General features: G+C 40.3%; 1 protein-coding gene across 3 annotated transcripts in view; it reads right to left on the bottom strand.

Moving 5' to 3' along the window:
- The window catches only part of LOC122803415 (folate receptor gamma-like), a 288,397-nt gene that overhangs the window by 97,410 nt on the left and 163,069 nt on the right, over window positions 1-27,918 (bottom strand). For all 3 annotated transcript variants that reach the window (XM_044073021.1, XM_044073022.1, XM_044073020.1), the window contains exon 2: window positions 20,292-20,427. In XM_044073021.1, the coding sequence (XP_043928956.1) occupies window positions 20,292-20,423 (132 nt within the window). In that variant the 5' untranslated portion in view covers window positions 20,424-20,427. The remainder of the gene's footprint in view (window positions 1-20,291; window positions 20,428-27,918) is intronic.

Raw genomic sequence — 27,918 nt, 5'->3', positions numbered from 1 at the left:
CTGACCAGTCCCTTGCCTCTAAAGCACCTCCCAGACGTTCCACCCGCTCAAAGGGACGTGGCAGCTTTGGAACTAGAAAAGCTGCTAAACAAAAGGGAAGTCCAGCCAGTCCCCCCTGACCAGTCCGGATCAGGCATCTATTCCAGGTTCTTTTTGGTGCCAAAAAAACAGGGGACTTGAGGCCGATTCTCGACCTATCCACATTGAGCCAGTCCATTGCCAAGGAGAAGTTCCAGATGGTCACCTTACAATCCATCCTGCCTTTCTTGCAGGAGGAAGACTGGATGTGCTCTGTAGACCTCAAGGATGCGTACTACCACATTATGATGGACAGGCGATCCAGGAGGTTTCTCAGCTTCGGGCAAGGAGCCAATCACTACCAGTTCAGGGTCCTGCCCTTCAGTCTCACCACTACCCCCAAGGTGTTTACCAAGGTCATGGCAGTTGTAGTGGCCCACCTGAGGATTTTGGGCATTCAGGTCTTTCCATACCTGGACGATTATCTCTTCACTGCCCCCTCCAGGCATCAAATTGTTCAAGCCAGAAATAACTTCCTTCAGCTGTCAAATTTACTGTGTATCATGATAAACCTTGCAAAGTCCTGTTTTCAGCCTGTTCAGATTCTGGACTTCATAGGGGCAAGAATAGATTCTCTCCAGGCCAAGGTATTTTTGACTGCAGACAGACTTCGGAACCTGACCCTCCATGTCTTCGCACTTCTTCAGGCCTCTTCACCCCCAGCAGAGCTAGTTAGTCCTGAGGGCCTTAGTGTCCATGGCAGCAGCTATAAATCTGGTTTCCTACACATGTCTGCACATGAGAGTGTTACAGTGGACATTAAAAGTTCAGTGGTGTCTGTTATACCAGCCCTTAAATTACCCAATTCCTCTAAGCAAGGTGTGCAAAACTTCCCTCATCTGGTGGCTTCAATGCCAGGATCTTTGAGAAGGACGCCCCTTTATTGCGACCTCACCCCAAGCCATGGTAACCACGGACACCTCCCATCTAGGGTGGGGGGGCATTGCTCGGGCAGGACTCTCCAAGGCACGTGGTCCCCGAACAAGACCGTTCTACATATCAGTGCTCTAGAGATGAGGGCAGTCCTTCTAGCATTGCAGGCCCTTCATGCTTCTCTTTCTCTGGGAACGATTGCAATTCAGTCAGACATGTCAGTGGTCTGGTATATCAACAAGCAGGGGAGAACCAGATCCTATCCACTTTGTCGAGAGGCCATGAGAGTGTGGGAATGGGCGATCTTCACCAACCGTTTTCTGATAGCAACTCACATCCCGGGTCGGTCCAACATTTTATAGGACAAACTGAGCAGGACTATCCTTTAACCCTACTAGTGGTCTCTTAACCCTTATGTAGCAGAATAGATCTTCTAAAAGTGGGATCAGCCTTGCTGCGATCTGTTCGCATCGCTGTCCAACACGAAGTGCAGCGAGTTTTTCACTCTGAGCCCCCAGAGAAGCTCTTGTCCATGCTTGGTGCCACCTGGTCTTCTTTATGCATATCCCCCTGCTACCTCTCATTACAAAATTCTTGCAGAAAGCTCATCGGTTGGAGAGCAGGATTATCCTCATAGCCCCATTCTGGCCTCGTCAAGTTTGGTTCCCTTGCCTACGGTCTCATCTAGTAGCTCCACCCTGGATATTGGATCCCATTCCAGATCTCATTTGTCATCCCTCCAGAATTCCTCCCCCGAATCTGGACAGCCTCAAGCTTACTGCTTGGTTGCTCCAGTTCCATTAATTGCCAGGACTCCCGGACTCTCTTCTCCTGTTAAGTCTATTCTGGTGGCGGCACACAAGTCCTCCACCCGAAAGGTGTACCGTAGTAAATGGAAGAGTTTTTCCATTTGGGCTTCTCAGAGAGATTTGGACCCATTTACCACCCCTATTCCAGCAGTATTAGAATTTCTGTCTCAGATTTTCCAACAGGGGGCCAAGTCTTCCACTGTGAAGGTCCATCTGGCCGCTATATCCCATTTTCATTTAGGAGAAATTTCAGTTTCACTAGCAGCTGCTGCTAGAATTTGTAAGACTTTCATCAAAGGCACCTTTCTTCTGAGACCTCTGATTAAGCATCCTTCCTCTCCATGGGATTAGACCTTGGTTCTTCAGGCCTTAGTTGTCCCTCTGTTCGAACCCGCAGCGTCAGTTGATTTAAAATTCTTGTCATGGAAGACAGCCTTCCTAGTCGCCATCACCTCTGCTAGGAGAGTGTCTGAACTTCAAGTCTTGTGTATAAAACCCCCATACTTAGTTTTTCATAAGGATAGGGTTTCTCTAAGGACAAATCCTTCTTTCCTCCCCAAAGTCGCTTTGGAGTCAAATATCAATCAGTCTATTAATCTCCTAGTATTCTCCCCTAATTTTCAAAACAAATGGGAATACACGCTTCATTTGCTGGATGTCCACAGACAGTTGCACTTTTATTTACATAGGACTAAACCCTTTTGTAAGTCTGATCAGCTTTTTGTTTCCTTTGCCAAACCCTTTTTGGGGAAACCAGTTTCAAAGGTGACTCTTGTTAGATGGATTTCACTTTGCATTTTGCAGGTGTACAAGGATCATGGATTACCAGAACCAGACAGGGTTCATGCTCATTCTACTTGTTCTATGGCTTCTTCTGCTGTGTTCTGGTCCAGAGTTTCTCTAGATGACATTTGTTCAGCAGCTACCTTGGCTTCCTCTCACACCTTTATTACTCATTATAAGTTGGACATGGTTTCTAGAGGAAGGGCTTCTTTTGGTTCTGCAGTGCACTGGAATATCCTTCCATAAGGGCCTCCCAAGGTCTTTGGTAGCTGGGGACTACAGGTTGATGATCAAATGAAGTTAACTACTTCAGATAAAGAAGTTATGTACTCACCATAATGTTCCATCTGAGTAATTAGACTTCATTTGTCAGCAACCTCCCCTCCCTCCTTTCCCTTTATAATCATCGTATAAAATTGAAATGAGTCCTCAATATATGAAGCTGGGTCTGATGGGTCTTTACTCTCTTTGGGTATTACAACTACCACTGCTTTCTTCCAAGATGTTGGTGCTTCTCCTCCCTATTTTAAAATACCATTAAACAAAACTTTCCAGATCCTTATCACTTTCTTCCCTCTTAGCTTCCAAACTTCCAACGGAATACCATCTGCTCCTGGAGGCTTTCCTGCAGATTGATTATATGTCACCATATTTAATCTCATCTCCTTCTATCTTAACTGTTAATTACTGAGCCTCATATACCTCTAAGCTTGGCATACTTAAGTCTTTCATAAATGTTTCCATTTCTGCTCTATCCTGATGTCCACATTTCCCTTCTTTATACAATTTTCTGAAAATTTCCAAAATATCTCTTAATACCTTTATAGGATCTTTGGCTGTTTTACTTGTTATAAGCTCCTTACATTTGGCAACACCCCTTTCTACTTTCTGTTGCCTAAGTCAGTGTGCTAAAATGTTTTGAGCTCTGGAGTTATCAAAAAGCAGTTGCTTAACAGTTCCAAATATTCCCTTATTTTCTCTTTAGCACTTTGCAGCAGTGCCTCTTCCTACTCTATATTACTTTAACCTTTGTCAGTCCCTCTAAATAATTACTATTACTTCTTAATCATATTTCTTTTTCTGTTAGTTTTAACTTATTTTTAAACTCCACTAACATTTTATCCCACTCACTAGCTATAATTTCTGAAGACATTTCTGCCATTCCCTAATAACTGTCAAATAATTCCACTATTCATTCCACAAACTACTCTCTTTTTAACAGACTGTTGATGATGACCAGTGTCTCATTTTTACTTCATTACCCTGTATTTGTATGGTAGTTTTTATTGATGCATGATCTGAAATAGTCATTGGACTTGTGTTAAAGCCTTCAGTTAAATGCATATGTCCGTGTGAAATATAATTTCTGTCTAGTCTATTCCAATTATTGTACCTTAGAGAATAACATCTAAATTATTTCAGAGTACTTACTGCTGAATTTATGTCTTCCCATACCAAAGATTTCATAAATTTCTCCAAAAATCTACAGTATTTTATTATATTTTCCCTTATAGACCCGCAGATATATCTTCACTGTTACAAATCAGGTTCCAGTCCCCATCTGTATGCAGTATTCCCCAGTGAAAGCTGATTATTTCTCCTAAAAATATCTTAGGTCTATAACAGCAGTTTTAGGTGGAATATGAATACATTCTAGTGTAATCCTTCTCCCTTGCCAGTAGTCCCTTACTACCACAAATCTACCATTATTATCGTTTTTTCCTCTTCTATCACTATTGGAGCTCCTTTAGTAATTAATATAATTACTACATTTTTCCTTTGTCCCTGATATTCTGCTGAATATCCATCCTGAAATCCTTTATCAAAATCACATGCTCATTTCTTTCCAAATGTGTCTCCTGCAGCATTGCTATTTACACTCTGCATTTCTTAATATAACTCAATACTTTAACCTTTTGTCTATACCTGTGATGCCATTTACTTTCTAAAATAAAATGGATTGTGTAGCCATTATTATAAGACATTATTATTCCCACCTATTATACATGACAGCTTTTTAAATGTCTATTTCCATCTTTTGTGTTACATGTGCCCACTTATGTTTAGCAGGTTAATCTTTTATAGCTTTGTTTCATGTTGTCTCCATTTGAACCTATGTCACATTTTTCAAACCCTTTTGCTGTAATGAAAACCCTCAAACACACACACACACTCACACACACACACACACACACACACACACACACACACACACGTGCGCGCACACACACACACACACACACACACACACACACACACACACACACACACACACACACACACACACATATCACCACCACCACTACAAGAACACCGCCATAACATATTAACTTAAAACAAAGACACAAAACTCTGTAAGTGTTCAAATAATAACATTTAATCTTCCTGCTAGGAAAGATTGTCTCACAGCAACAGCTGTACCTACAGGCATTACCTAACCTAAAATTTGGTTATCCAGGATAAAGCATGTCACAGTCTGAACTCACACATATACTTACTGCTGTATGTTCTTTTCTTATTTCTCTTCCCCTCCAAGATGTGGAAAACAACTTATATGCTTTCAGAAAACATTAACTTTTAGCCTTGAGAAAAAGTACACTGGCTATATTTAAATAAACCTAAATTATACAGTTACAGTCAGTGCATTGAAGTATTTAAGCTACCCTTCAAATAATTTAAAATGTTATTATTTAATGAGCTCCTTGCCCTTGTACCTGTTAATTTTACATTTCTCTGCAAACAATATTCAGAACTCTCAAGATTCATTGCCTACATATGTAATCAGCTTGACTCCATGGAAATATAAGAACAGAATGTACAATTGCCTTCAACTACAGACTTCTCCACTCACACTAAACATTTATTTGCTAAAGAAAAGATAATGCATTCACCATGTTTTCTTATTTTTTGAAACCCACATGCTTACTCAAAAATGTCTTTAGATAAAGCCAAGGGCATTAGTCCATTCACCTATGCAAAAGTGAGAGAAAACATCTAAACTCTGCTTATATTATAATCAGTGGAGTTTTACACCCAATCATCACCCTAATAGCCCAAGAGTATCTTAAACATGCTTTTGTCCATCATTTCTTCTCTTTTTGCATTGTAGTGCATATATTTCTTCAACTAAAAAAGCACGTGTTTACTTTAGTATCTTTATCACATAGAAAAATCACTGAAAAGACTCACCCTCACCCCCTCATTTAGATATCCCTGACTACATACTACACACATTTGCTTTACTGAATAACATGCAATTTATATAATAAAATGTTTAAATAAATACTAAGAGCAAAAATTACTATAATTTTTATTATTAAATTATGTTACTTTCTGCTACTTTTTTCCCTTTTAGTGTCCTTCTAAACATTAAATTACATGAACTGGGGTATTTACTTTTCAGTCCACCCACACATTTAAGAAAGGCAACAAAAGTCTAATCTTTCTCAGCCACTTTTTCATATGATCCATATTTCACAAATGTGATTGATGCTTTATAATCTCACATTTATTCACTTATTTAGTACTGCTAGTCTTCTTCCTCTTCATCTCCATGTGCCAACACCAGACTTTGGTCCAACTCTAAGAACTCATAATTCTTCCATTTAGCTCCTGTGCCTTTTTCTGTCTCTCAAGAATTTTCCTTTGGAACATTTGGAAAAGGGTTCACTGGCAAATTCTCTCTTATGTGCTTTATTATCAGAAGAATGAGAAGCAGATCCCGCCTTCCATTTGATGATCACACTTTTTGTTGGACAAAGTTTTATATTTCCTTTTTAACTTGTTCCGCATCAAAAATATCTTTGATCCTGCAGGAAAAAAATATTCTAAAGACAGATGGATATAACAGCTTTAATCTCACATCTGTCCCTCAATATTCCCTGATTGCTGGGATAAATTTGCTTCTCTTCTGCCTGGTGTACATGAATAACCATTTTCCACAAAAACTCTACTGTCTCCAATTTTTAATACTTTGGCCTTTTGCCACAGTTTTGTCAGGATCAACTCTTTCTACTGGTATGATTGCATCTTTACTACTACAGGTATTGGCTGCTTTCTCTTGGCCAGGTTTGAGGCATGCACTCAATGTGCTCTTTTAATTTAACAAATCCTGCAGTAGAACACCAGTCCAGCTGTTCAGTTGTGGTTTCATAAAATTAGTACAGTCTGTTCCTTTCAGCTTCTAAGGTATAGCATGAAATCTCAGATTTTTATCAGTGTGCTTTGTCCTCTAACTACCGTTTTTAAAACAGCTCTTCTTGCATGCTCAGCCAGTGTTTTCTTCATTTCAACCTGTGATTTTTCAGTTTTATCAGTTCATCCGAATAGCTGCTTAAATGTTCTTTTATTTTCCCAGCCTTTGAATTGATATACTCCTTCAATGTTTCATTTATTTTAATCAGCACTGTGTACATTTGATTTATCGTTTCCTCTAAATTACTGGAAGCTATCTCTTGTATCAAAACTGGAGCTTGAACTGCTTTTTGCTGGACAGCTACAGGATTATTCCCATTCAGTACTTTCTCTTCACCCTTTCTTACTGATTTTCTCTCAGGCTGTAAGTTTTTTCTTCTTTCCTTGCATCTAGGCAGTGTACTTACTGTCCAACAACTAAATTTTACTAAATCTGGCAGATATTACTAGCCATTGTTTCCCAGTTTCTTTTTTCACACAGAGAGATGAAATTAAGCTGTTAATCATTGTGCAGCCATTATGGAAGTCATGATCAGGCCAATTATTGAGGACATTGCCCCCTTTGGATATATCTCAATAAACATATCAAAGTATTAGAAATACCTCAAAGGCTCCTAACTAAAAAGAGTAACAGGCCTGATGTCCCTGAGTTACTATGAGAGGCTAGAAGTCATATCCCTTTATTCAGTGTCTTATTGGCTTTTAAGGGGAAATCTCTGTCTTATCCACTGTGCCATTAGTGATTTGATTGACCTGGACCTCCACAAGCCCAATATCTCCACTAATCCAGGGTCCTTCACAGTGGAGGGACAGGTCTGTAACTCAGTACTTCCCAAAATTGCCACTTACCGTCCTGCTTTAAATATAACCTAGATGGCTGAATGTTTATCTACAGATTTACTGCAAGCTTGACTGGTATGACCCTGTGGCAGAAAGGAGGTATGACCTGTGGGAGTGTACTGGCAAGGCATAATGGTTATAAGAATCAGTGGCCTAGTAATATCTATGAATCTAGACTCACTTTGGTCTCAAAGAGTAAAAGCAGCAATAAAACATTTTTTAACTAGATCAGAAACTTGAAAGGAAAGACTTTGAATGTAACTTGTTACTTGTTATCAATAAATAATGATGTGATCACCTTGCTACTGGCCATAGCAACTATGCATACATGGAGTGGGGAGGTTGGCATAATGGTTAAGGTGCTTACCTTACAGACACAAGGTGCAGGGTTTGATTCTCACATGGGATAATTGGCTAGGCTTAAAATGGCCCACAAGGGAAGTTAGCCTAGTACTAATCAATGAACCAATGAAAATAGTGTTTAAAGTTCAAAATAAGCAAAGTACAATGTCAGGATGCTACAGAGACAAAGGCAGGCATCCCTTTACATAACTACAGAGACAATAGCACTTTTACAAGTAGTAGCACACCTGCTAGCTTTGATACACAGAGTGAAGGAAAATCTGACTAAACCCTTGTCAAACATGTTAAATAAAATGTTTGCATATAGGCTTGTCCTTGACCTATAGCAACTGACTGTAGTGGAAGTAACTCATAAAGTGGGAGGCATAGTGGACCCAAATAAGTTTTGATTTGGTCAGTCTGGCAAGCACTTTAGCTACATAAACCCATGGAGAGGGTTAATGGACCTTATCCAAAGGGTCAATCAGCAGTTTGTTTCTGATGAAAAGAATAAGAATATGAATTTAAATATGTTTGATTTAGTTTGTGAATGTTATATCTGAATATAGCTGTTGGTTATTTTTGTGTTTTATGTGATTTGTGTGATTGTACTTGAGTGCTACCTGATTCAAGAAGTAAGATATCGCCTTAATAAACATATACTATTCCATGTCTAACAGAAGTGGGTCCCTAGTGTCATTTTGGATCTTATGGCATTTTTATTTTATATTATAGAAAAGGTGCCTTTTTTGATAGAGAAGGCAATTAATTGGTGTACCTTTTTGGAAAAATGTGAATTATATTGGCAGTTATTATTAGATGCCACTAATTCACCAGATATTAATGATAAATTGTCCATCAAAAGTTTCTTACTGATGAAAAGAATGACAATATGAATGTAAAAATGTTTGATTTAGTTTGCGAATGTTATATCAGAATATACTTGTGGGTTATTTATTTTTGTGTTTTATGTGATTTGTTGTAATTCATAGGTTCATAGGTTTATACTAGGCTATCTGCCCTAAGGCATTTATAAGCCTAGCCCAAAGTTTTGTGGCTTACGCCACCCCTTATGTTAAAAAATACTGTGCCCATTAGTTTGTTGTGCCTCTGTCCAGCAGTGACACAGAGATGATTCCCGGGGTAAACCTACGATCTCCCATCCACCGGTCAAGATTTCTCTTGAACAGAGCCAGCGAGGTGCTCTGCCTCACATGGACTGGGATTTTATTCCACAGCATAGGGAGTCTCTGGGTGACAAATCTATCCCTCCAGCATGTCCTATTTATATCAGTGCTAAGGTTTAAGTCACTTGCTCTAGTGGATCTGGTAGATTTGGATTTTTTGAGGTGGAGCATGTCCATTAATTCCGGGTTGGACATGGCCTTGTATGTCAGGCACAGGTCACCTCTGAGCAGGCGGTATGCGACTGAATAGAGCTGGAGTTTCTTCAGTCTGGCAGCATATGACAGATTTTGGAGTCCCTTTATCCTTTTGGTGAGGAACTTTTGGGGTCTCTCCAATTGCTGCAGGTGTCGGGTGAGATACATCCCGAATGGGGCATTGTACTCGATCATTGGTCTGATAAGTGAAGAGTACAGGGGAACAATGACCTCACTTGATCTGGATGTGAATCCCTTCATGATCAGGTGGGAAATGTAGAAGGTCTTTCTAACCACTTTAGCAATGTGAGTGTCAAAAGAAAGGCCACTGTCAACCTGGGTCCCCAGGTCCCTGATAACCTCTTCTGTGCTTAATGGATTGCCACCTATATGGTAGCTTGGGGTTACCTTGTTTTTCCCGAAGGGTATGACTATACATTTTTGGCATTTAACTTCAGGCCATGGCTCTGGCACCAGTTTTCAGTTTCCGTGAGACCCTCTGAAGGATATCTGTGTCCGATGTACTTTCCACTATGGCGCCCAGTTTGCAGTCATCTGCAAACTTTGTCAGCCATAGTCCTCCTATGTTTGCCTGTACTTCTGAGAAGTAGATGCCGAACAACAGAGGGCCAAGGACTGAGCCCTGTGGGACACCACTTGTGACCGGCTTGGAGTCTGACATGGCGCCAGCAACTCTAACCCTGTGGGTTCTGTCCTTTAGCCAGTTTGCAACCCATCTTGTGACATATGGGTTTACATTTAAGCTGGTAAGTTTCTCTATAATACCCGAGTGGGGTATTGTGTCGAAAGCTTTTGCAAGGTCAAGGTAGGCTGTATGGACTGCCTTTCCCTCATCAATGGCCTTGGTGACTGTTTCGAAGAAGTCGACCAAGTTCAAAAGGCATGATCTGCCCTTGACAAAGCCAAACTGGGTCGGGTCCAATGTCTGCAAGTCCCGTATGTCTTTGTTTATGAGTTCCATTATGATCCTCTCCATAGCTTTGCAGACCAGGCTTGTTAAGCTTATGGGGCGGTAATTATCAGGGTCTGTAGAGGTACCGCCTTTGTGGAGTGGGACCACAGTTGCCGTACGCCACTCCTTGGGCACGTATCCTGTGGTAAGGCTAAGATTAAACAGCTGCCTTATATGCGGGTTTAGTTCCTCGTTGAGTTCGTGTAGCACACAGCCGGGGACACCATCCAGTCCCATTGATGCTGTGTTTTTAGCTTTAGAGAGAGCAGCTTTCACCTGCACATTTGAGATGTCTGGGAGGCTACACTCCGCTGGGATAGTTATCTCTCCTTTTGGGGGGAGAGGGGGGTGAAGTTTGCACTGAACCTGTCTGCCAGTATTTTGGCAATGTCTGTGGGTTCAGTGATTTTTGTATCGTTTTGGACTAATTCTGCACATATCTGGGAGTTTCCACCCAGGTTTCTAACATAGCTGAAGAAGGCCTTATGATTGTCTTTTGAATCTATTGCAATTTTTCTCTCAAAGTTGGCCTTGGATGATTTTATGAGTGCTCGTATTTTTTTACTAATAATGATCAAGGGTGTCTTCTCTTTTATGGATTTTGCTCTATCATGTAACAGCTTTCTCCTCTTATTGTAAAGTTTGTTTATGGCTGGGGTCCACCAGACTGGACGTTTGCCCTTGGTGGAAAGAGTCTTGGTTTTATTAGGGATTGCCTGATCCATGCAGTCCTGGAGGTGTTAGTAGAAGGCATTTGTAAGGGCTTCCGCAGCTTGGGTTGTGGTTTCCACTGGCTCGGGGGCCTTGAAGGATACCGCACCAGTCTTGAGTAGTGTGAAGTTTGCTTTAGAGAAGTTCTTCACTGTGGTCTTTTTTGTTTGGGGTGGGGGCGGGATGTGGATTTCCAGTGAGATAAGTTTGTGATCTGATCTCACCAATGAGGGATATACTTCTGGTGTGGAGCATTTTGTCCCCATGTTTGTGATGATGAGAAATAGTATATTTTCTCCTCTTGTGGGAACGGTGACTAGTTGTTCCATGGCATTTGAATTTATGAACTCCAGGAACCTTTGGGCTAGAAAGTTGGGGCTTGAGTAATGTTCCCAGTCTATATTCGGGTAGTTGAAGTCACCCAATATAATGGTGTTTGGAGATACATTTATACCCTCCAGTGTCTTCAGGAAGGCTGTGTGGGGTTCCTGAGTTTGAGAGGATGGCCTGTAGCATGCTACAAATTGTAGAGCAGTTTTGCCTATGGTTAATTGCACCTGGATGGTTTCCGATGCTTAGATGCGTTGCCACCAACCTGGAGGTGTGGGTATCCTTGATGAATATGGATACACCCCCTCCTTTTGTGGTGTGGTCCGGGTTTTGGGGCCGGAACGCATGATATGAGGTAAAACCTGATAGTGCCGGGGTGCTCTCAGGAGCATTGAACCAGGTTTCAGTCACAGCACAGACATTGATGTTCTCCATACTGAGAAGGGCCTCAAGTGCATGCATTTTGAGATTTAGACTTCTGGCATTGAGCAGCATTACCCTTAGTTTCTTCCCATTTTTGTTTTCTAGGGTGGTAGGTTTAGAATTTGAGCCTTGCCTAAAAAAGGCACTATGGAGGTGGCAAGAGCCTTAGCCAATATCCGGAATCCCAGGGGTGACAGGTGCAAGCCGTCCCTTGCGAAGCAGCGTGGCTTGTCAAGCATGTCATCCCAGGCAGACAGACACAGGATCCCCTTTGAATGACACCAGAAATTAAGCCGATTGTTAAAGCTGATCATCTTGTCTCTATGTTGTGGCATCATTCTTGGTGAAGGAAGGATGATGCTCAGGGTCAGGGTCATACCTGCCTGGGCTACATAATCAGAGAGCTCCTCTATGTCTCTTTTCATGTAGTCCAGGGAGGTACGGCTCAGGTCGTTCACACCAGCATGGACAATGACTGTGTCATATTTGTACTTGCTGTGGAGTGACCCGAGTGCTTGTGTTATGTGGCGGATTCTAGCGTCCGATAGGCAGCTTACTGTGACCCTCTCCTTGTTCAGCCTGGTGAGTGGGACGTCAGTGTGTCTGACTATGGAGTCACCTATGACAAGTATGTTTGGTGTTGTATTTGGCCTTAAGGGCTGTGACTGCTTTGCACACTGATTTTGTGGTTTATGTGTTGCCTGTGGTGTGTCATGAGGTGGCAGTTGCTTGGATGTCTGCTTTGGAGGCCTCTGCTGTTTAGGTAAATTTTTGCTCAGAGCCTCTGAGTATGACTTTGTGTGTTTATGTGTTTGATTCATTGTTGTGATAGCTTTATGTGAGACTGGTTTTGTGGTGTGTGTAGTTGCCTTCTCCTCCTGTCTGGTCTTGCCAGTCCTGAGTTGAGAGAGCTCAGCCTCCAGTTTGGCTAAATAGCTGCATCTCACGCAAGTATTTCTGTTATGTGGGAGGAGGAGAGGGTTGTCAGTGTACATGAGGCAATTGTAACATTGCCTCAATATTCCCAAATTCACCAACTGGACAGGAGTAATTGTACTTTGTGGTCACTAGATTGTGCTACTTTAAAAGTTAGATAACTGATTTAGAGGGAGCTGTATATCTGAAGATCAAGTTTTATTTTTTGAATGAAAGATTGTGCTAAATTAGTACAGCGCCTATCTTTCAGATCTAAATACAGCTGTTTCAGCCATTCTGCTGTTACATAAACAGACTTCCCCACCTGTCTCCACCCATCTTCCCAAAATTTTTCTCATAAACCGACACTTGTTTCCCAGTCTAGTACTAACTATAATCTCTGACACACCACAAACTCCACTTCTGTAACATTAAGTACAAGCAGAAATCACAAAGCACTTATACTTTGATTAAATAGTTTGGACTGTTCTCCGGCATCTACATTTTTCTTTTTTATTTCTTCATTTTATGTAGTCAGATTTTTTTTTTTTTTGTTGTGAAAGTAATAAAAACAAAATTTAATAAGTGCCTTGACTGACGTTTGAGCCTAGGACCTTGTTTCCTTTCTACTGTTGAGGTAGCCGGTAAACAACAATTTATTTTTATTTTATTTATTTACAATTTATCAGGTAAATATGCTGATCCCATAACGAGCAATATTAGGCATTATCCAGGTGAAAGGTACAACAGACTTCAAGTGCATAGAATTAAAGTATATGCAATATAGAGCACAGTATAACAATTGAGAAAACACTGTAGTTAGTTACCAAGTACATAACAGTTTTATTAGCTATGTTAACATCAGTGAAGTTAAACTATAGTATAAAGCTATATGCAGTGATTACATGATCTGATGTCCAATAAATGTTATTTTGCTTATGTGATTTCTGCTGCTGAAGTGGAGCATATGGTGTGTCAGAGATTATAGTTAGCACTAGACTAGGGAACAAGCATTGGTTTATAAGAAAAGACTTGGGGAAGACTATTTATGTAACAGCAGAATGGCTGAACCAGCTGTATTTAGATCTGTCAGATAGGTGCTGTACTAATTTAGTACAAAACTTCTAATGTTCCTGGATTGTAGTAAGAGAAAGGAAAGATTCCCAAAGTTTGGTATCAGAGTTGAAGGATCGTTTGCTCTTATGAAGTTTATTGCGGGTCTTCTAAGGGTAACCAAATACCACAGCACTGCAGGAGGAAAAGCCAATAAAGGTCCGTACACACCGCCACAATAACGAAGGCAATCCACAATATTTTAAAATTTATTACACAATATCCAGAAAGTCCACACCAAATAAGCGCTTTCGTTTCATCCACCGAAACATCATCAGAATAGTGTAGTTAATCAAACACTTGACAAGAGACAAATTTTGTCAGAATGGTCTAATTAATCAAGCAATTGATTAACTACACCATTCTGATGAAGTTTCTGTGGATGAAACGAAACCGCTTATTTTGTGTGGACTTTGTGGATATTGTGCAATAAATTTTAAAATATTGTGGATTGCCTTCGTTATTGTGGTGGTGTATATGGACCTTTATTGGCTTATACTCCTGCAGTGCTGTGGTATTTAGTATTTGTTGATTTTACGGTATTTCTTTGTGGTTACCAGTTCTTCTAAGAGTAACTGAACTTCTTGATTGAGATTTAAGCCTTCATTTATTGTTAGAAATGATTAACCTGCCAGGAGAAAATGGGAAGGCTTCAAGATTAAGAAGTTTAAGAAGGAAGAGACTTGTAAAAAGTCTTTTCATTCTTTTTAACTTGAAGCCATTTTGATTTAGCCAATACTGTACACTAGTGCTATTTGTTGAATGGGCCTCCTCAGACACAGTGGAGCCTGTCCTGAAGAGGCCAAACAAATTTATTATGGCACCAAAAGATAAGTCTTTTCTTTCCAAAGGAGTTCCTGTTGATGCTATGGTGGTAGCAGTGGCCACCAAGAAGGAGTTGTCCGAGACATCTTCCAATATCCATCCTCCTAACAAGGAGTCCAGGATGATGGATAGGTATGGAAAGCGTACCTTCTCTTCAGCGGCATTTACCTTAAGATCTCTGAATTACCTTACCCATTTCACTCGACTTCAGAGGGATCTCCTGAAGGAGTTGGGAAATACAGAGTTCAGTAGCTTCTGGATCCACGGATACGGTTTCTGCACAGCTCTCCACCCTTACATCGATAGCTAACTCCTCCATGAGGCTGATTTCCTACACAGTGGATGGAGCGAGCAGGGCAGCCGCAGCAGGAATCTCTCTTAGGAGACATTCTTGGATGTGTCTTTGTAACTTCACGGAATCCTTTAAGTCTTTCTTCACTAACATCCCTTTTGTTGGTTCAACTCTCTTTGGACATCAGGTGAAAGAGACCTTAACCAGGTGCGAGCAGGAAGGGAAAACCTTATCTGCCATCGGAGTCATTTCACCCTTCCTTCTAGACCCTATCCCAAGGGTCAAACAAGAGGGAAAATGTGGTTCCGCAAATCCCAAAAAGGTTTCCCTCAGGCACAAGGTCAACCCTCCCCTAGGGGCAGAGGGGGAGGATATAATGGAAGAAGCCGTCCTCGCAGCAGAGGAGGTCCACAACACCAGGGAGATGGAGAAACCTTTTCTGATCATCCCTTCCATTTCCCCTGAGGGGTTGCCCGACTGTCCGTCTCTGGAGGCAGTTGGCGGTCGTCTATCGCTGTACCCAAGTGCCTGGCTAAACATTTCACAAGATCGTTGGGTGCAAACCATAATATCCAGAGGTTACCTGATTCCGTTAATTTCCGATCCCTTGGTACACCGGTCTATTCCAGATGTGCCACTCATTCAACTAGACCGTGCAACATCAGAGGTCATCTTATTGCTTTGAAAAAGAGTCATCCAGGAAGTCCCCACAGAGCAAACAGGATCCGGAACTTACTCACGATTCTTTTTAGCTCCAAAAATGACAAGGGACTGGAGATCACTTCTAGATCTCAGCAAACTCAACAAGCCCTTAAAGAAATCGAAGTTCCGAATGGTCACTCTGCAGTCAATATTTCCCTTTATCAGGAAAGACAATTGGATAAGCTCAGTAGATCTTCAGGACGCGTACTACCACATCAAAATGGACAGGCTCTCCAGAAGACACTTACGCTTTCAGCTGGGAGCCAGTCATTTAGAGTTTTGAACACTGCCCTTTGACCTCACTACAGCCTCCAGAGTGTTTACCAAATGCATGGCAGTGGTAACGACTCACCTGAGACGTCAAGGATTCCAGGTGTTTCCATACCTAGATGACTGGCTCCTCACTGCTAAAACCAAGCATCAACTGATCAGAACCAGGGACGAGACTCTATCTTTGTGCACCAGATTAGGCATCACAGTTAACCTAAAAAAAAATCCGCCTTATCTCCATTGTAGCACATTGTATTCTTAGGCTCAGAAATAGACTCAACCACCATGTCAGCAAGACTAAAAATGGAAAGAGTAGAATCATTGCGCAACCAAGTCAGATCTTTGCTAAACAGTCACAAAGTTCAGGCCAGGGTAGTCCTTCAAGTCTTAGGGACTATGGCTTCCTCCATTCTATTAGTTTCTCTAGCCTATCTGCAATAGAGTACTTCAGTGGCTACTATTTTCCCAGTGGTCAATGCAAAGTCTTCCCCTGTCTCATCAGATTCTCATCACAAACACCTGCAAAAAGGATCTGACATGGTGGTTACATATGGAACAACTTCTCTTAGGTCGTCCACTTGTTCCTCCTCAAGAAAATGCAGTTTTGACCATAGACTCCCAGATAGGGTGGGGGGCATTATCTGGGAATGATGGTCCAAGGCACTTGGCAGAACCACAGGAACCACTTGCACATCAATGTCCTGGAGATGATTGCAGTGATATATGCGTTGCAAGAACTTCACAGTTCTCTTCCCACCGGGACAATTGTGATTCAATCAGACAACATGTCTGTTGTGTGGTACATAAGCAAGGGGGAACCAAATCTTACCCGCTTTGCCGAGAGGTCTTAAGAGTTTAGAAATGAGAGATGGACACTCAGTGCTTTCTGGTAGCAATGCACATCCTGGGGAAGTCCAGTGTGATAGCAGACAAACTCAGTTGAGCAATTCTCATGCCTCACAAGTGGTCCCTGAATTCAGAAGTTGCGAAAGAGATCTTTCACAGATGGGGCCAGCCTTGCTGCGACCTATTCGCCACACACCTGAACACCAAATGCAGCAGCTACTTTGCCCTAATTCTCCATCCGGGGATGTCACCCAGGGATGCTGTAGTCCATGGTTGGCCCTCGGGACTCCTTTATACCTTCCCACCTTTTCCTCTCATTCCAAAAGTAATACAGAAAGCAAAACAGTTGAGGAGTACCCTGATCATCATTGCTGCTTACTGGCCTCGTCAGGTCTGGTTTCCCTTCCTGTGGCCCTACTTCTTTTAGGAACCATGGATTCTGGAACCATCTCCAGACCTCCTGATTCATCACTCGGGGCAGTTCCATCCTACCATCCACACCCTAAAATTGACAGCATGGCTGCTCCAGTTCCACGAATAGCCAGGTGCGTTTCCCTGTCACTTTCAGTCAAACACATTCTGATTTCTTCCCACAAGCCTTCCACTAGGAAGTTATACCCCAGCAAATGGAAAAGGTTCTCTGTTTGGGCTGTAAACCAAGGCTTAGATCCCTATATAGCTCCTATAGAATCCATTTTGTCCTTCCTTGCTTCCATCTTTCATGAAGGAGCTGCGGCTGCTACGGTTAGAGTTCAGTTAGGTGCCATCTCTAATTACCATTTTGGCTACATGGGAAATCCCATCATGTCCCACTCTTTGTGCAAAACCTTTTTGAAGGGAGTTCTACTTCTCAGGCCTCTAATCAAACAGCCACCAGAACCCTGGAACCTAAACTTAGTTCTCACATCCTTAATTTCTTCCCCCTTTGAGCCCTCTTCTTCATCGGATCTGAAATTATTACCTTGGAAAACATTATTTTTAGTAGCTGTAACTTCTGCTAAAAGAGTCTCAGAATTGCAAGCTCTTACTATTCGACCTCCTTACATTGTTTTCCACAAGGATAGAGTCCCACTTAGGACTAACCCCTCCTTTCATCCCAAGGTATGTTCAGAACATAATCTTAACACTACAGTTGAGCTACCAGTGTTTTTTTCCAAATCATTTTAATAAATCTGAATACAGGCTATACCAGTTAGACGTCCACAGAATTCTCAGGTTCTACCCACACAGGACTAAAGAATTTAGAAAATCAGATCAATTATTTGTTTCATTTTCAGACAAAGATAAAGGCTTGCCTGTTTCTAAGGTTACCCTCTCAAAATGGCTCTCAGATTGCATTTCCTTTGCTTATCAGACTGCTGGCAAACAGTTACCCAACAAAGTAAAAGGCCTCTCTACAAGGGCAGTATCAACTTCATGTGCCTTAGATCTAGGCTCTCTATTGATACTATTTGTGCAGCAGCTGCTTGGGCAAGGCCACATACCTTTGTTACTCATTACAAATTGGATTTGGCCTCCTGGGACAGGTCATCCTTTGGGTCCACTTTGCTGAAGAGTCTCTTTGCTTGTGCCACCCGGGATAGAGGTGCTAGGGACGCTGTCCCATCCGACAAGAATTACGGCGAGATAGGACTACATAACATAAAGAAGTTATGCACTTACCATAATGTTCCATGTTTGTAGTCCATCTCGCCTTCATTCTTGTGTCCCTCCCTCCTGCCCCCTTCCTTTTCCTGGAGGATCTGGTGAACTATACTTATTCTGCCTGACCTGATTGTAGTTGTTGTCCACCTGGCATGGATAATGTTACACAATGTTCTGCTTGTATGTACACAGTTATTGATAGTTTCATAACTATTAGGTACTTATTGCTTTCTTGCAAACAAGATCTGGGGAATTGCTGTGAGGCACCATGGGATAGGGGTTAGCCTCGAGCCAGTAAAAGCTCTCGAGCTTTAGTATCGGCATTCGGCTCCGAACCCATCCAGCAAGAATGTAGGCGAGATGGACTACAAACATGGAACGTTATGGTAAGTACATAACTTCTTTTTATGGAACCCCTAATAATAAAGGGGGCAGAAGAAGAGACTAATGATGTAATTTGACATTAAAGGCTTTATTTGTTAAATTGCTGGAAAACCATTGAATAACTAAAGGGCTAAAGCTAGCCATGGACGGAGATGATCTGAGTATTTTGTGGTTGACCATGCTTGCCAGAGGTTTATAGAAACAGCTTCTGTGAGGTTATTCTTATCAGTATTTTAAAGCAGGGCTGTTCATACCTCTCAACCTCTTAGCACAAGAAATCTGGACAAAGATGAAAATAGTAGGTTGTCAAAGGTATAAACATTGGGACAAATTTTAAATATTGCTCTTATAAACTTAGAATGCTGCTAGAATAAAAGGTGTTGTGCTAGCATACATTTTCTGAAGGATATAAATTCTGAAAAGCAAATGTTTGTCATTATTTAGTGACTTAAATCCATGTTGATTTGCGGGAAAACCACAAATGTTATGAGGAACAGACTAAAAATACAAGGAAAAATCTGGACATTCTGTGAAAATCTGGACAGTTGAAAGGTATGGGACTGTTATGGTGCTTTTTTTCTGTTCAGAATATGTTAAGTGTCTGGACAGGATACTATATTTTTGTAGACAGAGGCTGGTCTCATTGTAAATTTTACTAAGATCTTTCTAAGTACTGGTTAAAGAAAGATGAACTAAAGTCAGAGGTGGAGGTGGGTTTTGAAGATTTTAAATGTAATAAATGCTATTTTCCACATGTCAGGGAAGATTAGGTTAATGAAATGTAGAAAACAGGGAGGGGTGAATGTATAATGTCAACTTTATACATTTTAATAAAACAATAAGTAAGGTTGACTGACTTGATTGGCTGAGAAGTCTTGCTGTTTAGGATTTTGTCAGTGAGCTCATAATTTTGTTGAAGTAAACGTGCTGAATGAAGGTAAAGATTGATAATATTGTGGGTGGGCCAGTGTTTGGGGAAATAGACATGGTTGTTAATTCAGGCCTTTCTGAGAGGAAATATACAGGTCTGAGTGGCACTTTTTTAATTGAAACTGTATTTGAGAGGTTGATTACCTGAACCTTTTTCCAGAAGTTCATAGTGTGGTTAATTCTTGTTAAGGATAACTATTCAGAAGAAGGTTCATTTGATTAGATTTCTCTAAAGCATAGCTATTTCTCAATGGCTATGAGAGGATGCTGTTGCTTCTGCCTCCTTGAAGTGTGGGATGTAACTGGCACCCAGTTGTTCCTTCAGTTTACACAAATCTGCTTTATAACTTATGTATCTGATCATGGCTGCAGAATTATTTATTATTTATTTATTTTATTTTACATTTGTTTATTGGGAAGGTCCAGCTGGGCAACTGCCCATTTTCAGTGGATGCTCAGGGAGAAATGCTCCATGTCATACAATGCTAATTACACAATCAACACAAAATCAACACAACAGGTTAATACAGGCTAATATACTTTGGTATATAGATTGGCATATGCTTAAATAGCAATTCAGAGAAAATATTAATTGAAAAATCAACATTTTTTAAAAAAATTCTTAATATTACCTGCCCATACAGATTCCCTTCAGGTCCAGGCTCAGTTTTGTGATGCTTGGCATCCATACACATGTTCAGTACATCCTTCTTGCAAGCAGCAGTCACAACAGGAATTAGTAATACAATAAGATGAAGAAACATTTTCCTGTGGATGGACAGACAAAATAACAACAAAACATTAAGATATACATATATACCCAACATTTTAAAATACCAAAAAAGGTTTTACAGTGTAATAGTTTTATTAATTATTCTAAAAGCAATTACAAATAAACATACTTCTCTTTGAAAATATATTTGTTAATCTAGAATATGTGAAATTAAAGAGTACAAAAGCTGTTTGCATTCCTTCAAAAGAGCAAGCTGATTTTATTTCTGCTGCCTCTCCACTTGTCAGAAAATTATCAAGGTTTATGAACTATTCCCAGTATCCATTTTTCTGCATAATGTGATGCAAGATACTATAATAACTTCATGGCAGGCTTATTGCCACTACTTTATGCAAATGTTTGATCACTCGATCAGAAAATTCAGGTGCTGTTTAATATAGTTCCACAAATAAACTAATGCTGTATCAAGAAACATGACTTATTGGACTAATAATACTCCACAGCTCCTTCAGCAAAGGATTTTGTTATTTTTGGTAGATTATCTTACAAAAATATGAACCCCCTTCTCATGACATTTTGCTATTTATTGTCCTGACAAGTGAACCGATTCAAATACAATGAGTTCAGTCACATCCCAAGAGAAATGACCTACTTCAGTGCATTTCCAAGCAAAAATTATAAGATGCAAAATAAAGTTACATGAAACATTTTATTGCACCATGAGCTTCTCTACAGCTTCTATACAGCTGGATGAATAAAGTGTTATGACTCTAGCAAGCTAAGAGATGCATTGTGTTGAGTTTAGTATGTATGAGTGTGTAGCTAAATCAGTAAGAGTTAAAGATGTCCTGCAAACCAGGCAAACAAATAACTAGGAGATAAAATGTCTGCATTTATCTTTATCTAAGTACTTATTTAGTTGAGAGATAAAGTGTAGACATTCTTTGATTTTTGTTAAGCAAGATAGAACGAAGTTGCAAATAAATTATCAGTGTTTAGCGAAAAAGCTTATTTTGAAGAGAGAAGCAAAGTGGACGAGCTAGAAGTGAGTCAATGAGGGAATGACCAAGAATGACACAGTAGATCAGGTGAAGAAATTTAAAGGGGATGAGCAAAGGTAGAATTCTGAGCATATGACTGTGGTTAGGTAGAAGGCACAATTAATGGAGCTGCACTGATGGTCCAAGACAGGTAAATACAAATGAAATTGGATATAGAGTTGAAAAGGGTTTAGAGAGTAAGTTGGTCTGGGAGGATGAAGGTGTTAAAAAGCGCACACAGTATTCAAGTTGTGGAATTGTGAAGTATTTTCCCAGCTACAGATCCAGCTTCAAGGCAAGGGACAATGGCAGTGTTACATGGTTCCTTGAACTGCTTCTTATTTGGTTTTACAGTTCACTGCAGGACCAAGCCACAGACCTTTGGTGTTTCCCAAAAAGATCAAGCCCAAGTGTCACATCTTTTCCACTAATTCAGATTTTTTTTCTAAGCTGATCAAGCTGTTCTTAGTCCTATTGCAAGACTAATCCAATGTACAGTGGATAGAATCAGATGTGATGACAGCCAAATTATCATAAGTAAAATCATTTAGCTGAAGGATATCTATGATTATAGAATTCATGACAAAGATGGAATGAAAGGACCCAAGGAAAGAATACTGGGGAATACCCAAGCAGTTGGGATAAAAGGAAGAAATGCTGCTTTGAGCATAAAGCTTGATAATTCTATTAAAAGATATTTAGACTAAATCATGTGCATGCAGCAAGATCATCTAGAAGACATTTATTTATTTGCATTTATTTACTGGGATATTCCAGCTGAGCAGTGCCCTTTTTCATAGGAGGCCCAAGGGAGTAAATCTCCATTATACAGACATCATGGACATAATTTGCATTGTTTCATCATTTACAGTCAGTTTCATTCATGAGCAACAGTTCCATTATTCAGACATCCCTGGCATCAGTTACATAATTTACAAACAGTTTCAGTTAAAAATGGTTACATTTTTTTAAGATAAAGATAAAGAGTTGGAGCAGCCCAAAGAAAAGAAAGAGGGGAGGAGGCAAAAGAAGATAAGGAGATGAGCTAGAGGAGGGTATATTTGTGATAATAGCACATTAGAACCAGTTTAACCTGGGGGGGGGGGGGCATGCAGGTGCAGAGCCATTTATCTATCAAGTATTGTTTCAGTTGGCATTTAAAGTCTTTCAAGTTGCAAATTGTTCTTAAGTAAGCTAGGATGGTATTCTGGCTAATAGCAATGCAGTGTGAATACAGGGAGTATCTTGCATTATTGTTAGCTGTAGTTATGGAGCGTAATGAATTGTCAGCGGAGCACAGAGGTGTCTTAGTAGTATATGACTGAATAATGTAGTGAAGAGATGAGAATTTTTCAGAGTTGTACAGTAATTTGATGGTTATAATTAATTGTGAGTACATCAGAGAAAATTATTTAGTTCAAGCCTGTTTAGTTTTACAGAGAGGCAGTGATGTGATCTAGAGTGTTGGTTGGGTGTGACTTTGGCTACTTTATTGTAGCATTGTTCCAGTATGGCTGATACAAAGGAGTTGAGATTAGTTAGGATAGAAGAGGCATATTATAGGGTGGGGAGTATAAAATAAATGGCTATGTTTTGTCTAGCAGAATCAGTAAGGTAGGGTCTCTCTCTATAGATGCATCCTAGCTTTTGGTGTATCTTCTTTATGGCTTGCTGAAGGTAGAGATCAGATTTCAGGAGGTTGTCTAAAATCACACATAGTTGTTTGGTGTGAAATACCAGTTCTATATTGGTCTTTTTGGATAACAGTATATTAAAAGTGCTTTTTCTTTGGGGGGGGACTTGGGGTTAAAAGTAGTAGTTTAATTTTGTTTCACGATTCAGAAGTTATGAGTTCTAAAGAAAAGGTTCTATGGAGGACAAGGATCTCTAGTTGTCCTAGCAGCACATATTAGAGTGGAGTCATCAGTGTATTGTACTATGGTAGCCTCCTTGGTTCCTGTGTTTAGGTTGTTGATGAATAAGCTAAACAGTAGTGGTCCACAGATGGAGCCTTGTGGGACTCTGATGGCTATAGGAAGGAAAGAGGAGAAATCATCTTGCCATTTCACTGCTTGTGACCTATTAGTGAGATAACTAAGAAACCCGTTAAGTGAGGAGGGTGACAGCCCATGGAAAGAGAGTTTATTTAGGAAAATGTGATGATTGACTGTGTTAAATGCCTTAGATAGATCCAGAAATAGGGCTGAGGTTAGAAGACCTGAATTTTACTGCGATTTATTGTATCTGTGAATCTTAGTTTGGCAGTAGTTGTACTGTGATTCAGTTAGATGCCTTGCTGTAAGGGAGATATAAGGTTATGAGAAGTAATATATGTAGAAATTGAGAGTAAATAAATCTTTCCAAGATTTTGGATAAGGGTGAGAGAATGACGGTTGGTCTGTTTGTGTGCTCGTGCTCGGTTGATGAGCCACCTTTATTGGGGGGTATTATACAGGATTTTTTTCCATAAGGTGGGGACATATTTTTCTTGGATAGAGCAGTTTATTAGAACTGAGACAGGATATGCAAGGCTATCTGCATCGAGTATGAGGTATTCAGATGGAAGTTGGTCAGGGGCAGTGGTTGTTATTATAAGGGTGCATAGGTATTTTTTAATTGTAGATCTTGGTACTGGAGTGAAGGTGAAGGTCTGCTCTGGCTTTAATGATTGTAGTGGGATGGCTGGATTTGAAGTAACTTTTTTGTAGGAGGGAGGTTGCTGTATTTATAAAACGTGAGTTAAACTGTTTGGTAATGCTTTGGTAGTTATCAGTCGGGGATGGGCTATATTGGGTTGGTTTTCCGGGACTGAGCAATGCATTTATTGATTTTCTGAAGTTTTTTGGATTGTTTGATGATGACATTTTGGGCAGTGTTCTAATAAGTTTTTTCCCCCAGTTTTATGTATTGTTAACTATGGTTCCTGTATTGTTAAAAGGATGTTTGAGACTTAGTTTGGAGCCATGACTTCCAAGCTTGTTTTTAAGGCTTTTGGTTATTAATGGTACTTGCTTTGCTGGCTATCTAGAAATATTATATTAAATGTGTCTACTGGTTCATCAAGGGGAATAGTTTTAAATGGAACCCAGCTGATCTGAAGCAGAGTTGAAATAAAAGTTTCTTTACTGAAGTTACTGAGGTTACTGACGTTTTTTTAGTGATGATCCGTGTGCGGCTGTTTGGGGTGTCTGATTATGTAGTGTAGCTGGTGATTGCTTAAGTTAGCAGGTAGGGTGCCATATGTGGCAACACTAGGTCTATATCACTTTGTCCAATCACAAATGAGCAAACACCTATTTGTCAAACCTTTTTTATTGAACCACTAATTATTGAATGGCAAATTTGTCCTAGGGCAAACCAGAGGTTGGCCACCATCTGGAATTTGCCATATTCCTCACTGTAGTACAATCTCAGAATTGGTATAATTATTTAGGAGGGTGAGGGGGCAGTCCCTCACATTGGGGGTGTGGGTGGCATAGCCCCCCCACCTGGCTAGGTTTTAAATTTTATGAATTTTTTCATGGTCACTTGGTTGGCCTAACGTTGGTTTGCCTATGTAAAATTTTCATTAAAATGGCATTCGATGATTAATGGCTTCGATAAAAAAAAAAACGTTTGACGAATAGGTGTTTGCTCATTAGTGATTCAACAAAGTGATATAGACCCAGCAGAATTTATGGGGTGTATGTTAGAATCCAGTCCAGGACGGACTCTTTATATGTGGCCTTGTTAATTCTAGTTTGTGACTTGATTAATTGAGAGAAGTCATACAAGTTAATTAAATTTGTTGGGTTTTCTAGGGCTGTATTTTACCAGTCTATGTTAATGTCTCCTAACAAGATGACTTCCAGTCTTATGTTGGCTGAGATCTTGTTAAGTACCTCTTTCAGGATGGGAATGTTGTTACCAGGTGCTATGTATAGACCTATAATGGCTAGAGATTTGTGAGTATTCAGTTTGAAGAGTGAGATGAGAAGTTCAGTGTTGTCGAAAGTGGGTATAGATCTAAAACATTTCTGTAGAAAATATCAACTCCACCTGACTTTTTGGTTGGTTCTTTCTAGTCTGAGTATATTATAACCAGGTGGGAGTATTTTTGTATCTTTGGCAGTTTGCTTTAACCAGGGTTATATGGCTATGAAGAGATCAGGGGAGTAGTGGGCTATACAGGCATAAACTTCTATTACTTTTGTTAAAGAGACTTTTTAGGTTACTGTGTAGTATTTAAGTCCTAGGTGGTTGGAGAAGGTAGCCTGTTGTTGTTTGGGAATGTGTAGGGGCTGGTTTAGTGGGTTCTGAGGTTAATGAGTGGGTCCGGGACTGGAATGTATATCCTCTGTGGTGCCAGTATTAATGTTCAATTAGCAATCTGACTATTGAAGAACCAGTTACATTTGAGCTTAAGTTTATACATGATTTTGGATAATGGGTTTTGGAAATAACATTATCTGGGCGAGTGAAAGCTACCTGAGTAATTTTTGGATTCAAATTCAATGACATTAATAGGATGTCAATAGTGTAATGAAATTTCTTGATTGGGAAATAAGATTGCACTTACGGACTGAAATGATAGGGAATGTGAGACAAAAATCTCTGAAATACTGAGCATGTGACTATATTCCTTTGAGAAGCTGCTATCTTATGACACTACACAAAAAAGGGAAACATAAATGTAACTTAATTTAAGCAAAGAATGCAAGAGTTTATAAAACAGTCTTCCACATAATCCTGAATTAGACCTGCGGGAGGTACATTTCAGTAGTGAAATGAAAATCATATAGATTCAATAAGTGTTAATCTGTATGGCAGTAGATTGTCCTAGATATGTGATCTACAATATGTAAAATGTTGGATATCTGTAAGGCTCTTATAACATTTTCCATATCCTCAGCTTGACTATTTTACCATTTATTATAACTCTAGGTTTATTTTGACCGAGTAACATTGCAGTCATTGCCTTTTGTTAAAAATCATATTTTTATTTAAAAAAAAACTTGTGGCTCATTTTTAAGAAAAAGAAGAAATATAGTCAAAACCAAAGAAATGTTGTCAAATTAAATGTCAAAGTTAGGTTGCAGATAAAAGATGAGGGTTTTTGTTCTTTTATTTCAACTGAAACTTCATCAGATAGCTAGCTCAGTGAGAGGTGGTGAATTAAATAACAACCATAACCAGTCAAATTCTCTCAACAATAAAACAATTAAACAATTAGTAAACTCTTTCCCCCGGATTCTCAAAAGCTTGCACAGCATGCATGATTAGTTTAAGAGGAAATTTTGCCAATATGGCGGACGAGCGATCTACGTACATGCTCGTTTGACGTGCGCAAGCGCTCTAACACTAGTGCTGCACGTTCCCAGTCCCCGTATGCAAACTACCCCATTTGCAGGTGAAAACCATGCAAATGAGGTAAATCTGCCATCCAGGAAGCAGGAATAAGGATGTGCAGGACTAGCATAATATGCAGAAATATACTCAGTAACCGAGTATGGTACTGCAAAATCCAAAACGGAGCTATGACAGCTCCAAATAAAGGTTGCATATAATTGAGGAAGCATGCCAATGGCCAAGTAGAAGGCCATTGGCATTGCAAACAATGCAAAATGTACAAAATACAACTTTTATGATATGTCCGCCAATCACGGCTGTTGAAGCATAGGGCAGTGGAGCGCAAACGGGATTGGTGGGGAAATAAGAAAATAAACCTAAAAAAGCAGTCTCACTAAAATCAGTATTCCGCCATGCAAGTCAATGGCAGGCAAAAGACAACCTGGCCAGTGAATGGTGGTTGCTAAGGGGGGAGGCACAGTGTTACACATGTAACTATGCATTACCAGGCAATCCTATGCAAATGAGGAGAAGGATAGTGAATCCTGTTTTTTTCCCCAGCTTGTGAGGCAGCTCCCAACAGTGTGAGAGTATAAATAGATGAGCGCAAGACTAGGAGGTAGGTGATATCATGGGTGGGTGTGCAGGCATACTGTCAGCGGATTGGAGTCCTGTGGCTCAGGGTTGCAACCAGCTTAGCACAGCAAAGCTAGGGGGTATGTCTAAACCTGCCCAGCATGTTTGACAAAGTGTAAGTGGGTGTGCGCGCTGTGCAACAGGATCTACAGGAAGATAAAGGAAGTGAACCCAGGAAATAGCAGCAGTGTGCACATTGGAGTACACCGATTGCGCAGTGCGCATCTGGGATGAAACAGAAGGGCAATGGGAAGGGAAAGCAGCAGTGGGAAGTTAATCAAGGGGTACTAGGTTTGCTGTTTTATGAAACATATCGGAACCAGCCAATTACACAGGCAGCAGAACAGCCCAGCTCAGAATGCCACTATAAGCTATGCAAACACCTACCCCTCTAGTTTTTCCCACGCCCTACACCACTGGTGTAAACAAGCGGGGAACTTTTAACACTCACAACAGCAAAATGTTAGGGGCTGTAATAGCTATCATACAACTTGTGGAAGAGGCTGAGTGTAGTGAGGATGG

The sequence above is a fragment of the Protopterus annectens genome, chromosome 5.part1 (genome assembly GCF_019279795.1).
Source record: "Protopterus annectens isolate FY-2018-M chromosome 5.part1, PAN1.0, whole genome shotgun sequence".
Taxonomy (NCBI): domain Eukaryota; kingdom Metazoa; phylum Chordata; order Ceratodontiformes; family Protopteridae; genus Protopterus; species Protopterus annectens.
This window is presented reverse-complemented; position numbering and strand designations above follow the sequence as displayed.